Raw genomic sequence first — 15,372 nt, 5'->3', positions numbered from 1 at the left:
GATCAGCAGAGCTGCATGCACTGAGTGTGTGTGTGAGGAAGTCCGTGGATTGGTCAATTTGGACCAATCAGCGGGGGCTTAACGTAACGGCTCCGCGGACGTAACGTAACGGCTCCACGGATTGGTCCATTTGGTTCCGGGTAACGCATGACATCATGAGTTACCCGGAAGAATCAAATGGACAGTGACGTTTCACCAACGAGGCGTTTTGGGGAGGTATTTTCTGTGTTAGAGTTTTACTCGCTACAGAGTGTACTTTGAGGGTTTTGACTCTGCAGACCGTTTACATGCAGAAAAACCTTCATAACACACAAGGGGACGGGTAATAACCGGAAAAGCATGACATGGGACCTTTAAGTCTGATAAGCCCTTAAAATAATCCACCTGTTACTCAAACTTGAATTCCTTGCTTGTAATTTCATTCATTTTTTGAACAAGGCTGTTTTTGGTCTGCCAAATATTTGTAATTCACTCAAATATTGTTACTTCATCATGTTACTACCCAGCATAGTAAGGAGTATTTTTCATTTGAGAGAAAATGTGCTTCTGGAATTATCTGACCCCTCCGTCTGCCTACACACACTGGATGCATAAGATAAGAGTGTGGAGGGCAGGGCTGCACTAACCTGCTGCCTTCTGGTTTGATCCTGCTGTAGTGAGGCGGACTCGTCCAGAGACAGAAGCTTGGCCGGACTGTAGATCAGAGGAGGCATTTTGGCTGAAGTGATGTCATCCAGGTGCTTTCTGTCCCGCTCCCTCCTGGCCTGAGCTGATAGCGGTGATGAGGCTCCAGTAGAGTGGCTGGGTGATGAGGATCCTGATGGAGTGTTTTCGGGCAGCCTGAAAACACAGTGGAGAACATCTTATTTAAAATAAGAACTATGAAATAAAGCAAAAATAACACACTGTTACTGAATGAAATCTACATAAATGTATACGCTTTTTTGGTATATGTCAAAAGTTATTATAACATCATGAAAAAAAGTCAACTCACTGGTTTGGTTTAAATCTTTGCTTCCTGGGTGCTGAAGTGTTCTCCGTTCTTTCCAGGAGAGTAACATGGTGAGGCTGATTTGGTATTTGCTTTTTGAGAAAGTAATTGTCTCTTGCTGGGACGTTTACTGGTTCTTTGATTTTTAAACCAGTAGTAGTTTCAGACAGTCTGACCCGTTCAAAGGCCTCAACAAGGTCCCCGTCTTTCTTTCGCTCATCAGAGTTCAGAGAGGCCCCAGCCGCTGCAGTCTCCATGGTTTCACGAGCAGCTTCTCTGGAGTCAGACTTGTCCTGTTGCTCGTCCAAAGTGTTTCTTTCCTGCACCTGAGCTGAGACAGCATTTCCTGCAGCAGCCTCACTTTGCCTGTGTTGTTGTGAGGCTGTGGGTGCGTTGGGGACACCACGGTGTGAAGTGAAAGCATGTTGGTACTTGGACTGTAACTCTTTCCTGGCAGCAAACACCAGGCTCTGTTTCTTCTCATCTTCATCAAAGTGTCCAATGGCAAGGTGCACTTTCTCTGCAAATTCTCTTATCTTTTTCCCTTTGTCAGGAAGACTCTGTAAAAACCTCCTACGAACAACACAAAAACATTATCTGATGTTTTATTCTAACAGTTGACATTATTACCATATGAGAGAGCCTTATGCTTGTTTACAACAGTAGAGATGATTTGTGGAGTTGTGGAAAGCATCATCTTCTGTTATAAGAATGTCAACATACGCCACGAAGTCAAACATTAGTCACAAACTTAGCTACAACTTAAGCCCTCTCGGGTATAATATATAGACGGCACAAACTATGGATGATAATAATGAAACTCACGTGTTCGAGAGTATCTTTTCCTGTCGCAGAAGCAGTTCTTGGAGCTCCTCTTTGCTCTGTTTCCCCAGATCTCCCACCCGTCCCTGCCGCTCTGTCCACGACGAGGACATCACTGTTAGCTATTGACAGCTAGCATTAGCTAACATTAGCTACACACATTCACAAACAGTGTGAGCTAACGTCTCAGTTATACACGCTGGACATAAACTCTTACCATACGTTAACCAGCCCAAAAGTTAGCTGTTTACAGATACTTTTGAAGTTAAAGAGTTTAATAAACCTGTAAATGCGACAGATTTACTTATTCAACACATGAGACCACAACAATTCAATGTGGGACTCTTCTTCTTCGTGTGCGGAAATGTGAGCTGTAGCCACAGCGCCCCTGTTGTACAGGACAGTACTGCAGCTCTTCTTCATGTCATCATGAAGAGGTCACGCTGAGCCAGGGAAGGTGATTTGCTGCCCTCTGTTGTTAGAATTCAGTCATTATTAAAACTACATATAGATTTCAAGAGTTGTGATTTCCAAACTTTATCACAGACTCAGGGTCCAGATAAAAGACAATGCATTACACATATTACATTACAGACAACATCGCAATAACTCATGCTTAAAAAAGAATAATAATATGTATCATACAAAGACAACTTGTCTCTGCAGTTTTGATTGTTAGCTTGTATTACTTTGTATTTTTGATAATCGAAATATGATGCATTAAGATAATGTGATGAGACATTAATTGGTATAAAGATATTTACATGAGATTCCTTAAGACAGTTTGTAGAGTGTTGACTCCTGCAACCATAAACATTTTACATGTGAAACACCATTTTGAGGAATATTCTCATGGCGTCATTAAAAGGTACTCAAAGTCACTGTAAACCCTGTAAGCATGCATTTCTGTAGTTTTACCACAAGAGTGCATCATAGAGTGGCCTAACATCTTCACTCTGTCTGTGCCTTCATTTCTTAAGAATAACAATAATTAAATGTCAATAAACTCATTAGGTTTTATGTAATATATTTCTTTATTTTCTCCAATCAGAGCTGTCGGTCTGAACAGGTTTCAGAGTCTCAGAATTTCCACAGCTGCATTTGCCAGGCCGGATGTTTCCCAAACATTGTGCCAAACCATTTCTCTATCAGCGGATGAAACAATGACACAACTTCAACCGAGAGGTTACAGCTGTGTCCTTATTGTCCCCTCTCAGAGTTCACTGTCAGTTTAACGTTTGGCTGCAGCTGCATGGTTGGAATAACATCTTGGCAGACTTTACCTCTTCAATTATTTTGAAAGGACATACTTTTATTTTCTTTATGTCGCTTCTCTATTTTCTTTAATGCATGCAATAGTGATTAATGTCCTTTGTATCAAGTAAGATATCACCAGACACTGTCAAAAATGTATATCTGTTTTACATTTAGCAGTTTTCTCCACATGTTGTAATTAAAATCCAACAAACAAATAAAAAGTGACATTACATAAGCTGCACTATGTGATCCTGAGCATGAATGTTATACTTTATTGATAATATCACCAACTGCACACCTTTTGTCTTTCTAATCCTGATCTTGCCACATACCTATTTTGTCCATTTGTCAAAACGTACTACACCCAGCTCTAAACATTTTTGAACGTTTCTTTTTTTTGTAAATCAACACATTTTCTTGCAACATCACTGATCCCAATAACCGTTCTAACGCAACGTCTTGCCTCAAAGTCAACTATTCTATCTTCTTTACACAACAATTAAAAGTTGTTACCAGGCAACTACAGATTTGCATAATGAAGCCTGTGTAAATAATTATTATAAACACTGTACAGAAGACAGTTCCTCAAATAAATTTGCTGAACTTTTCCTTACTTTAAAGTTAATCTAGAGTTCAGTGTTCACACCATAGGTTCACACGTGAAATTAAGTGTGAAATTGAATCATTAGAATGGAAGGAATACAAACCATTAAAAAAAGGCATGATACCTAAAGGCAGAGGGATTCACATCAATGAACAATGAAGTAGTCATAAACAGGCCTGAGAAAATGTATAAGGTTGCACGGTATATAAGGGATGCCATAAACAGGTTGTACTTACACAGTAAAGTCTTTATTATACAAACATATGCTAGCCTGTTATCATTAGTTGCAGTATGATATGTATATCGATAAGGAAAAGGCACATCATAAAGCTCTTTTAAACACAGTTGCGGCAGTGCAGACAACAGCTGGGTAATACTTGTGCCTCTGGCTCAGGGATGGCAGTCACCTCAGTAAGGTATATACATTTAAAGTGATTAAACAGTCTTATCATTAGCACATAAATGTACTTTCAATTATATACTAGATTACCCTGTAGCCAACTCATTATAGAGATTCATTCCCACCAACAGAATCAGATAGTAGGATGTTCACAAAGGCACAAAGCAAGGTAATACATATTTTGTTCATAAGTTGACAATACCAAAACAATATTAATTTCATTTGTACAGAGCCAATATAAAACTGTAGGACTATAAACAATAACCAAACTTCATATAGGACTGAATACTCATCGCTCTGTGAGCAACACAAGTGGATTTCATTCAGTGTGGACAAAGAAACATTATCCATAAGTACATTATTTACAAAATACTTTTACAGAGTATTATATTATGTACACACCCTACAACAAGCCACATTTTATTACATATAATAGTGCTACATGAGAACATGAGCTCAAAAGCTACACAAAACATTTTGCATGTCACTTGTAGTTATTTTTGGAAGATAACCAGCCTTGAAATAGGAATGAATACATTTGAGTTTTAAATAAACTTTTCAAGATTTTTGGAAAATTAAGCTTATTTGATAGTTTGCCAATAGTTAGAAGAGAGAGAATATACCACTGTTGGTATGATTAATGTGTAACTGCACTTAGCTTAGCTTTAACCGAAGCAACATATTACTGTACGGTAATTGCAGATACATTTAGCTAAGATTAGCATAAAGACTGAACATGTGGGATATAACTAGCTGGATTGCACTATTTCTTGGCTGAGATCAATAACTCAAGTCCCCACAGATGTCCAACAATCCACCAGTAGGCCATTTAACAATTTAGTCATCTTCTTGCCCAAGATATCTAAACACCCGTATAGTCTTTCACAAATCACACATTTGAAAAAAAGAGTTTAAGAGTTTGCAGACCAGCTTAACATTTATTTTTTCTTCAATTTTTCTGCTAAGCTAAGCTAATTAGCTGCTTTTTTAGCTTCATAGTTACATTCAAAATTACGAGTGGTATCAATCTACTAATTCACCTTTCAGCAACAACATGTCAAACTATGACTTCAAGATCTATCTATGTTTATATTTGCCGTTATATCCATAAGTTTCATGAACGCTGTATAAACCTGAGGTGCTCGTGATCTTGGTTGAGAGGACGGGGAAGAAGTGGATTCCTCAGGACTTGATCTTGTGTCTGTGTTTGGTTTTGCGTCCACCTCATCTCTCCCGGACTGGACTGGACTGACAGCAGGCTCAGATTCAGACGGGTGGGGGTAGCTTACCGTCCCACCCGGTACAGAGGAGTTGGCCTGCAGGTACCGGCTGTATTGCGCAGGAGTGTATCTCAGTAAACTGGAGTCTAGCCTACTGGGTGGAGGGTTATTAGACCTGAACGTCCTGGGTTGGGTGGTTGCTAATAGGGAGTGGAATGGAGTTTGAATGGGGGATGTAGGAGATGAAGGTTGCATGGAGGGAGAAGATTGTGTCGAGGAGGATGTTTGTATCAAAGTTGGAGGTAAAGTGGGGGATGAAGGTTGAATCGGGGGTGGAGGGTGTTCGGGAAACACAGGTAGAGTGAATGATGGAGGTTTCATTGGAGGAGTAGGTTTAACAGGTGGTGGTTGTTGAATGGGATGTAGATTAGTTGCTTCATAGTGAACAGGAGGTTCAACATCATGCCTTTTTTCTTCACGTCTGCAGATGCACAGTCAGACATCAAAGAGTGAGAAATCACCTCCAAATGATGCACCAAATTAAACCAGATGCTACTAAAACAGGTTTCTTTCATTTCTTCTTACCCAGGGAGCAGATTGCACCCTACTCCTATCTCGTTGGTTTCTCGCCTATTCTGTGTGGACATAAAATACTTCAGCTTGTCTTCTAATTCATTATTCTGGGAAAAGGAAAACAGGAAACAACACTGTCAGGTCAGGTACATGCAAAGGATGGCAGTCACTTTCCATGTGAAAGTGACTAGATAGGTGCAGTGACATGAGGAAACCAAACAGAAATAGCTGAAAGTTGAGCATTTAGATTTCACAGCAACCCAGACGATCTTTGCTGTTGTCATGCAGTAGATTACCATGCCACACCAAACTAAAGCACACAGTTAACACACAGTGAAGCATCTGTCCTACCCTTTATATAAACAGTCTTTGGCCTTACCTCACACTCCACTATTGCAATTCTGTCCAGAAGCTCTGAGATGAACATGTCCTTCTGAGCCACTTTAGCTCGCAGTGATCCAACCTAAACAAATAGGAGATTGGAAACAATGATCATGTGTTTTCAGTCAGCTCATATTCATTTATTATGCATTTCATATTGGAAATATGTATGCTGGCTGGCAGACAAATCTAACATTGATGCATGTCCGTGTGATATGCCGTGCAACAAATACTTTGTAGTACCCTTTTATAAGACTGTATTGTGAGATGTACTAATTCAACACAGTTCCTATTTTCCCCCAAATATACTACAAAATGACAGTTATTTTCAGGAATATTCTTGGAAAGTATTCAGAAATGTCAAACCCATACAAACAAAGTGTTACCATTGGCAACAGAAACAGTCCAATAATAATCCATGGTAGATAGCCTACTTAATGAGGGAAACCAAACAGTTTTATGTACTCAAGAATTGTCAGCTAAGATACTAAAAATGCATCTTAATCACTAACCCTTTATCTTTAAATCCTGAGTGTTTAACTGAGCCAGTGTAACACCCCACCTTTCATTGACTCTGGGTTACATTTATTACGTTTTATATTCATTGTGTGCATTGAACTCATCCATACACTGCTTGGTAAACAAATTCCTTCTTATTCAGCTGATATCTCATCCACGCCCATTATTTAAAAACAAGTAGGACAGAAGACCTGAATAGTATTCACACACAGATTCAGACACAGATAAATAAACCCTCCCCACCTCCTCGATCATTCCTTTGACTTTTCTCTGCTGGCAGAACACCATATCGTTCAAGTGTTTGATTCTCTCACGGAGAGCCACAGATTCCGATAGCAGCTCTTTTGACCTAAACAGAAACGAGCAATCAGTTAAACTCACATTTACTGTATATTAATTACGATGGTAAAACAGGGTTAATCTTTTTCCAGAAATGTGTGGCCAGGTCAGGTGCTTCACAGATTAGGCGCGTTCACACCAAGTACTTTTCCCACAAAGGTTCCTGAGAACTCTTTAGTTCTCATGAACTAAGTACAGATCGCGTTCACACCGGAAATTAGTTCCTGGGAGTGGATTAGGCAAATGAAGGCGCTGACGTCTATTGAGGTTAAAAACTTAAGAGGGAAATTGCAGCCCACCATTTTGCAGCCTTTATTGAAATACTACAAATCATAATGAACTACTGTGTCTAAAGGTCATTAGTGTACTGCCAAAACAAGATGGCTTTCTTTAAGCATGAAAATGTATTCCTGAACTTGGAAATAGTCACAACTTATGGTCCTCCAATTAGCTTTTCTTAGGATGTTCTACTTTTTGTCCTGACAAATGACTTAAAAAAGTTAAGATCTAATTCAGATCTAATTCAGATCTAATTCAGTGACAACTTGATACCTGCTTCTGGTTGTTATGTTATGTTAAAAGTTCAAAAACAAAGCTAGTAAGTGGAATTTGGTTTAAGCCCTTTTTGTCATACTGGTGTTTGTTCACAACGACAATATTTTCGTACTTTTTGGCGACTGTTGCATCAGTTGTGTCTGTAAGCTCCATCAAGCGAATACGCTGTTCACATTCCTGCAGCTTCTTATGGAACTGAGTCTTTTCCTGTGAAAAGTAATTTTCAAGTTAAAATATCTGAAGTAATTCTAGGGTGATTATTTTGTGGAAAGAAACTGCCTTACCCTCTCCATACACTCAAGTAGACGTTCCAGTTCAATGATCCTCTGGTCCCTGTCAGCAATCTTGGCCTCTGCAATCCTGATGTTTGCCTCGGCCTCCTCCAGTCTCCTGATGTACTCATCTAGTTGGGCCTGTGTGAGCGGCAATACATTTAGGATTAGACGATGAACTTCAATGATAATCAAGAATGTAGCATCTACATTTTTCTCAGTCAGGTTGGTTTCACTTTGGAAAACATTTATCACTGCGTCATAATCTTTTTAACTTCACACAATTATTTATATTGGCACTGAAACAGCATTTTGATAAGTTAAGGAACAAATAGTAAGGAATGCAGACTTGTAGGTTTTCGATCTCCTCCCTGTGATTCCGCTGTTCATTCTGCAGCTTCTCCTCGTACTCCTGCTGTAGCTTTGCTGAAAGCTCCTGCAGCGCCTGATTGTTGGACTCCTGTGCAGACTCCACCTGGACAATCACAGCAGAGCAAGAATCAGGCTGATTATTCCATATTGACACTAGAATGGAAGATACAGCTGATGTGTTCGTGTGCTGAAGTGAGATAGTCTTTCAGTAAATCTTGTACTGCTCTTTTCTTATGAGTAATTTCCATCTACAATGTTATTAACTCATTAGACAATTTTAGAACCAATCTCTGTCACACCAGCTGAGTAACAAGTACTGTATCTCAATGAATGTGCCAGAGCAGGTATTTCTACTGTAGTGTTCTGATGTTTGTGAGATAGATGTGTGATTACCTGCAGCCTTAAAGTCTTGTTTTCAACCTGCGCGGCCTCCAGCTCCTTCTCCTTCTCTCTGAGTTGTTCTTGTGTTTTTTCACTGGTGCTGCGGAAACTCTTCACATCGTCTCTCGTGTCCACTCTTCTCTGACAGTTCTCTATAAGAGATTTCTGCAAAGGAAACTTGTATTTATCAAGCCATCTCTTTCTGTAATGACACACCGCTGTCGAGGAACCCCTCTTCACATACACTCAAGGACATTGATTTGTTACCTGTAGGCCAATGTTAGCAGTTATAAGGGAGCTGTTCATCTGATCGAAGCTGTCCATGGCTTCCGTCCGGACCCTCACCTCTGACTCCAGACTCCTCCGATGTGAATTTGCAGTCTGCAGAAACGCATGTCAGACTCTATTTTAGTCTTTATTCACAGCTTGACACACTTGGAGTTTGATTAGGAAGTTTGGAGAAGTCCCACAGTGTTACATAATTAATTACCATGATCTCCTGTGTAAGACTCTGCATGGATTGCTGCATTCCTCCGAATTGCCCGTACATCTTCTCTCTCACCTTCTCTAAAGAATCCCTCACCTGTACAGAACATACAGATATTACATAACAGACATTGTACACACATAGCTGCCTTGAACAGATGACGTGTGGACCTGAAGGCCCAGATGCTTGCTGTGTTAGTTTCCACTCACCTCCCTGATGTACTCCATCTCACGCTGAAGGTGATTGACCGACCACTCGCGCGCCATCACTTCCTGCTGTCTGTCCGAACCCGTCCTCTGCACTACGCCGTACACTTTGGGCCCATGATTCTGCAGCGCGGTCTCTTGCGCCCCATTGGTCATGTCTCCGAGCTGCTGAGGGAGACAGGATCTCAGCGGTCAGGTTTCTGTGGCCACCCTCCACTGAGGCTGACTTCTGCTGTCATTGTGTTTGTGTAATTGTGTGCTCGCTTATGTGCACGCATGCACTCTTTTAAGTGCATTACATGTTTGTGTCTCGATGCACATGCCTGCATTTGTACACTTGCTCAGGTATTTCTAGCATTACTGCTGCTGAGCACTGGAAACAGGAGGATGGGAACAAACAGATAGAAAAAAGTGCAGGGTGTATTGGAGGTGTCATGTTTCTGCAACCCGGTACATGAGCTGCTGCCGTGTCTTCCTATTGTACTTCCAGCAGCCGGGCAACCCATGAAAACAGATGCAAACCAGCAGGGGAGAATTGAAGCATTTTAAACAATGCAATAACTAAATAAAAAATGACAGTTTTAGTCATGGGCACAGAGATTCAATTTCTTTAAATATTGTAGTGCTGTAGAGCAAGAGGCTAATGTTTTGCCTGGGAATTAGAAAGAATAATCTGTTTATATACAGTTGGAAATAAAAATAAAAATCTAATTTATTACAGTCATCTACAAGCATCTGTTTATGTTGAATATCGATGTAATCATTATAATGACAGGCTGAAGGTATGTGCAGTGAAGCGTGTTTTACGATGGGGATGTCAGTGACACACAGGCGTAGGTAGTGGTAGTGTCAGCCTATTATTCATGTGCTGCATGTTGCTGTCTACCTGCGGAGGAGACTCCCTGCCAGCTGGCCTGCCTCTTTGGGTCAGCCCATTCTTCTTCTTCCATGCCACTCTGACGTCCTTCTCCTTCTCAGTCTAAAGGGACAAACAAGTATTCAAGACTGCTGTTGTGGAAAATTCACTTGATTCCAGGTGAGGATCCTGGAAGTTCAGAAATCTACAAAAGAAGTGTTATTATTATTGTGCAAACATTCCACAACACCGATACCTTATAATTTGCTAAATGTACACACGTCACAGGTAGACAAGCTGCTCTCTCAACAAGACACGTAATGCAAGCAATCTGTTATCCTTCTTTTTTAGTTGCAATTTGTAATGGTACGTGACTTACAGTAGTTAATTGGAGATCATGTGGTGGGTATTGGAAGTGGGCCTGTCTTTAAAATGATCAAGACATATCAACTTGTTTTCACTTTAATTGCTTTTGCAAGACAAATGTCCAGATAGATAGATAGATAGATAGATAGATAGATAGATAGATAGATAGATAGATAGCCCTCATCTGCAGAGAAAGGGGCTTCTCTCTCCACATCTCTCAGAGATAAGAGTGAGGAGGAACTTGAACAAAGCAGCCAGTGTTGTCTCGTGGACAGAGCCGAGCCTCACATTTCTCCACCGCTTCATCTACAGAGGACGTGCTGTTGAGAAATGGTGAAGGCCTGCTAATAGGCGGATGCGAATTCCAGCAGATGGGAGGGAAGAACAGCCGTCTTTATGTTTTAACAACACTGCGGCCTGCTATCTGATAGAGGGCTCAGAATAACAATGTGCTGTCACTTCAGCCTTGATTTGCACAATGCCAATATTTACCACAATGCAATGTTTACCTGCTAGGGGCTGAGATTCCAGGCATGTCATTTTGGTGGAAGGAACAAAATGGGTTTCTTTTGTTTTGTTGCTTACAGGACATGACCTGCTCCAGGGGCGGCGGGTACTGTAGGCTAGGGAAAGCTAAGCCTTCCCAAATATTTGTGTCACTGCATCCTGGTAAAATAAAAATATAATGTTTGTGTCTTTGACATTAGCGCTGCTATGCAGCCACCTGTGCCCTGTACTACGAAGCCAGTTCAACAGACCCTGGATATGTTTGAGTTATCTTAACAAACCCTAACAAACGAGATCTCGCTAAGCGGTCCTACGCTGGTTATCAACTCGGTAAATCAAGCCAGGGTTTCTCTCTCCACTCTCCAGCTGAGAGCGCGTTCACGTGAAAGGGGCGGGGTTAGCAGTATTTGACCAATCACAAACAGGGACAAGTGTACTGACAGGATACAAGCCACATAGTTGCACCTGCAAGGTGAATATAGAACTGGTTAAAAAATAAATAAACTACCGAGTGTTTGAAAGCGTACAACAGTTTTATGATACTGCCCCATCTTAGACACGAGTGGATCTGACTTTAATTACATTTGAGTTGAGTGTTTCCTTAACCTAATGTGTTGCTTAGTATGCATACTTGCCAACCTTTAGACCTCAGAAATTGGGAGCATTTCAAAATGCTAAATGGGGGGGGGGGTGCTAGTGGAGAACCGGAGCTGTTAGATTAACATTAACATGCTTATTGTAGTTGTAAGTGCACTGCCTTGCGGCCTGTAGCACCGTCCTTGATGGAGCATATGTGTGGGCTGGACCTGTATTTTACAGGAAAGGAGTGAGCATTTTTGTCAAACTTTAATGTGGTCATCTTGTTCTCTGGAGGGACTTTGAAAACTCAAATTTACTCAAAAGTACACAGTAAAGTAGTTTCATATTTATTTGTGGGCAAAAGTAGTCTAANTCGAGAAGCTGACTCAGATAAGGAAATATTGTGATATGATCGATGATCTGATTGATGATGTGATATCAGTGTGATAAGTGCGACACGTCGACGTCTTCTCTGCAACGGCAGTTTAAACTGTATTTCCTTTCTCCTGTAATATGACTTGATAGATTTAAACTCCGCACACTCAGCTCTGATTGGTCAGCAGGCGGTGCTCTCATTGAGTTGATCTGTTTTCGCTCTTTACTCCGGGGCGGGCAGCGTCAGGTAAAAAAAAGTTATTTAGCCTTCCCAAACCTGAGCCTCACGCGCTGCCTATGAGAGGGATCCCTCCTGTTGCTCTCCCTGAGGTTTCTCCCATTTTTCCCTTTAAACTGTGGGGGTTTTTTTTCTCCGGAAGTTTTTCCTTGTACGATGTGAGGGTCTAAGGACAGAGGGTGTCGTTTTCTCATACTGATATTCCGCACAAACTGTGCTGTTATATTTGCTGTAAAGTGTCTTTACTGTAAGGTAATTATTATATGTAAAGCACTTTGGCTCGACCAAAAATCATTTTAAAAATGTGCTATATAAATAAAACTTGATTTGACTTGATCTAGCAAGCTATCTAGCTAATGTAAGTTATCTAGCTAGCAAATTGGTGGCTCTTGGAATTTAAATTGGTATTTTTACTAAACACCTTATGGTTAAGACTTGCATTGCGGACCTGTGTCTACCTTTCAGCCAGTCAGAGTAATTATAAAAACATTGTTTCCATGTTTTCTTTCAGCAGACCAGCTGCTATCATACAGGCAAAAACCCAATGGGATTTTTCTATTGTCTTTTGGAATATTGCAGAAAATAAACTCTGTGACCTCATGTGACCTCATCAAACAACACACCCCTCCCTCTGGAACGCCCTCCCCAGTCACATCTGAAAGACCTATCACCTATTCACTCTTTAAATCTGTAATCATCAACTCTAAAGCCCCCCCCCCCTTCATTGTGATCCCTCTCTCAACATCCCACAACGTCTCCAAATGTCATTTATAAACCATCGGCTCAATCTATGAACAGACCACTCAAACCTGGAGCAGCTCTCTCAGCCCTAAAGAGCAATATAATCCCTTTTAATAAAGCCTGCTCTCCTGCACAGCATCCAGAGCTCATTCTACTTCACAGAAGTCTGGCCAGACCCACCCAACCACAAGAAATTATAATTGAAATGATTTTTGTCTTTTGACTTGTTTTTACTCCATTAAGTTGTGTTTGCTGTGAATATGTTTTTGTTTTGCAAACACATGTCATGCTTTTCTAGTTATCACCCGTCCCCTTGTGTGTTATGAAGGTTTTTCTGCATGTAAACGGTCTGCAGAGTCACAAAGCCCTCAAAGTACACCCTGTAGCGAGTAAAACTCTAACACAGAGAAGACCTGTCTATGCTGCCCCAGAACGCCTCGTTGGACATTTCTCTTTTTCCATTTTTTTCTTCCGGGAACCAAGTGACATAACGACGACCCCTGGTCCAAATGGACCAATCCACGGACACACACACTCAATCTTTTCTCAGCTGCAGCTCCGCCGATTTCTCCTCCCTGAAACGGCGGGACGCGGCGAGGCTATGAGTCGGTGTGTGAGCACACACACAAACTCCCAGCCAGGCTGCGGGTGTGTGTGTGTGTGTGTGTGTGTGTGTGTGCTCTTAGGTCCCGTGCGAAACACAGGAGTCGTCATGTAAATGACCGTTTCAGGTCTCGCTATTTCCCTTGTAACTTTTTCTCACCCGACGTAGTTTATTTTTTCCGTCCCGGTGACATATTCCTTATATTATGTAGTAAGTTTATCTATTCATTATCATACGTTAATTAATACAAAAGTCAATTTAATAGGTTATATTGTTCAATACTATATAATTACATCAGTAAATTAATACACTTCTCATTTACCATGGAATTCAGGTCAGTACCGTTTAAAGAAACTAGAACTAGCGTAAACAACTCCAAGATCCATGAAATAAACACGTATAAAAGAGGATCATGATTGTAAACCAAAGAGATGACATAATCAATAACACATAAAGTGAGAGCAGGATTGAGCGAAACAAACCTACGAGGACGGGGGGAGGGTACCCGGTACCCGGCAGACGCCCTGTCACCCTCGTTGTCCGCCTTTTGGGTCCGGCTTGTGGTGTCTAGAGATGTTGTGGGTGGTGTTGTGTGTGTGAGTTGTGTGGTGTGTGGTGGTGTGTGTGGGTTGTTGAGTGTGTGTGTGGNGTGCTAGTGGAGAACCGGAGCTGTTAGATTAACATTAACATGCTTATTGTAGTTGTAAGTGCACTGCCTTGCGGCCTGTAGCACCGTCCTTGATGGAGCATATGTGTGGGCTGGACCTGTATTTTACAGGAAAGGAGTGAGCATTTTTGTCAACTTTAATGTGGTCCTTCTTGTTGTCTGGAGGGGACTTTGAAACTCAAATTACTCAAAAAGTACACAGTAAAAGTAGTTAATATTATTTGTGCAAGTAGTCGAAGAAGTACTAAGTACAAACATGGCAGTTTCATAATCTACTTATGGAAGAAATGTTTTTTATCCCACGTCAAAGTTAAACGAAAATGCTCCTTCTTGTTGTCCGGAGGGGACTTTGAAACTCAAATTACTGAAAAAGTACACAGTAAAAGTAGTTCATATTATTTGTGCAAGTAGTCTAAGAAGAACTAAGTACAAACATGGCAGACTCATAAACTACTTATGGAAGAAATGTTTTTTAGATCACATTAAAGTTGACAAAAATGCTAATTCTTGTTCTCTGGAGAGGACTTGAAACTCAAATTACTGAAAAAGTACACAGTAAAAGTAGTTCATATTATGTTTGCAAGTAGTCTAAGAAGTACTAAGTACAAACATGGCAGTTTCATAAACTACTTATGGAAGAAATGTTTTTTATCCCACGTCAAAGTTAAACAAAAACGCTCCTTCTTGTTCTCTGGAGGGAATTTTGCCATTCTCAAAAAGTACACAGTAAAAGTAGTTCATAGTATTTGTGCAACAAGTTTATGAAGCAATAAGTCCTACAATTATTCTCATAAATTACCCTGTTCCTCAATCGCAAATAATAGAAATGAACCACATGCCATCCTTTACTTTGAAATCCAGCTTCCCAGAGTTGTTTTATTGCATTACCGTAAACCTGTAACTAATCGCAAGACGGCTGGCTTGACCGCAGTGACTACGGTCTGGTAGCCGACAGGAAAGTTCAACACACAGATGGCCAGTCCGCCCCTTTGTAGCATATTATTTCGATGAGCAGATCGCCACTGGGCTTTCAACTAAAGACACAGCCACGCAAAAACTG

At 40.9% G+C, this 15,372-nt stretch overlaps 1 protein-coding gene across 1 annotated transcript in view; it reads right to left on the bottom strand.

Annotated features, from left to right (window-relative positions):
- Positions 1-402: 402 nt before the first annotated feature.
- Positions 403-15,372, bottom strand: part of myzap (myocardial zonula adherens protein) — a 19,660-nt gene continuing 4,690 nt past the window's right edge. The window contains exons 3-17 of the mRNA XM_010795629.1: positions 10,266-10,358; positions 9,383-9,547; positions 9,177-9,269; positions 8,954-9,067; positions 8,699-8,851; positions 8,283-8,408; positions 7,946-8,074; positions 7,774-7,868; positions 7,011-7,116; positions 6,247-6,330; positions 5,880-5,974; positions 5,151-5,775; positions 1,817-1,935; positions 995-1,564; positions 403-840 (exon numbers count right to left, since the gene is read on the bottom strand). Of these exons, the coding sequence (XP_010793931.1) occupies positions 525-840; positions 995-1,564; positions 1,817-1,935; positions 5,151-5,775; positions 5,880-5,974; positions 6,247-6,330; positions 7,011-7,116; positions 7,774-7,868; positions 7,946-8,074; positions 8,283-8,408; positions 8,699-8,851; positions 8,954-9,067; positions 9,177-9,269; positions 9,383-9,547; positions 10,266-10,358 (2,883 nt within the window). The 3' untranslated portion in view covers positions 403-524. The remainder of the gene's footprint in view (positions 841-994; positions 1,565-1,816; positions 1,936-5,150; positions 5,776-5,879; positions 5,975-6,246; positions 6,331-7,010; positions 7,117-7,773; positions 7,869-7,945; positions 8,075-8,282; positions 8,409-8,698; positions 8,852-8,953; positions 9,068-9,176; positions 9,270-9,382; positions 9,548-10,265; positions 10,359-15,372) is intronic.

The sequence above is a fragment of the Notothenia coriiceps genome, unplaced genomic scaffold (genome assembly GCF_000735185.1).
Source record: "Notothenia coriiceps isolate Sejong01 unplaced genomic scaffold, NC01 NC01_scaffold00037246, whole genome shotgun sequence".
NCBI classification, from domain to species: Eukaryota; Metazoa; Chordata; class Actinopteri; order Perciformes; family Nototheniidae; genus Notothenia; species Notothenia coriiceps.
Note: the sequence above shows the minus strand (reverse complement) of the source record. Positions and strands in the feature narration are given on the sequence as shown.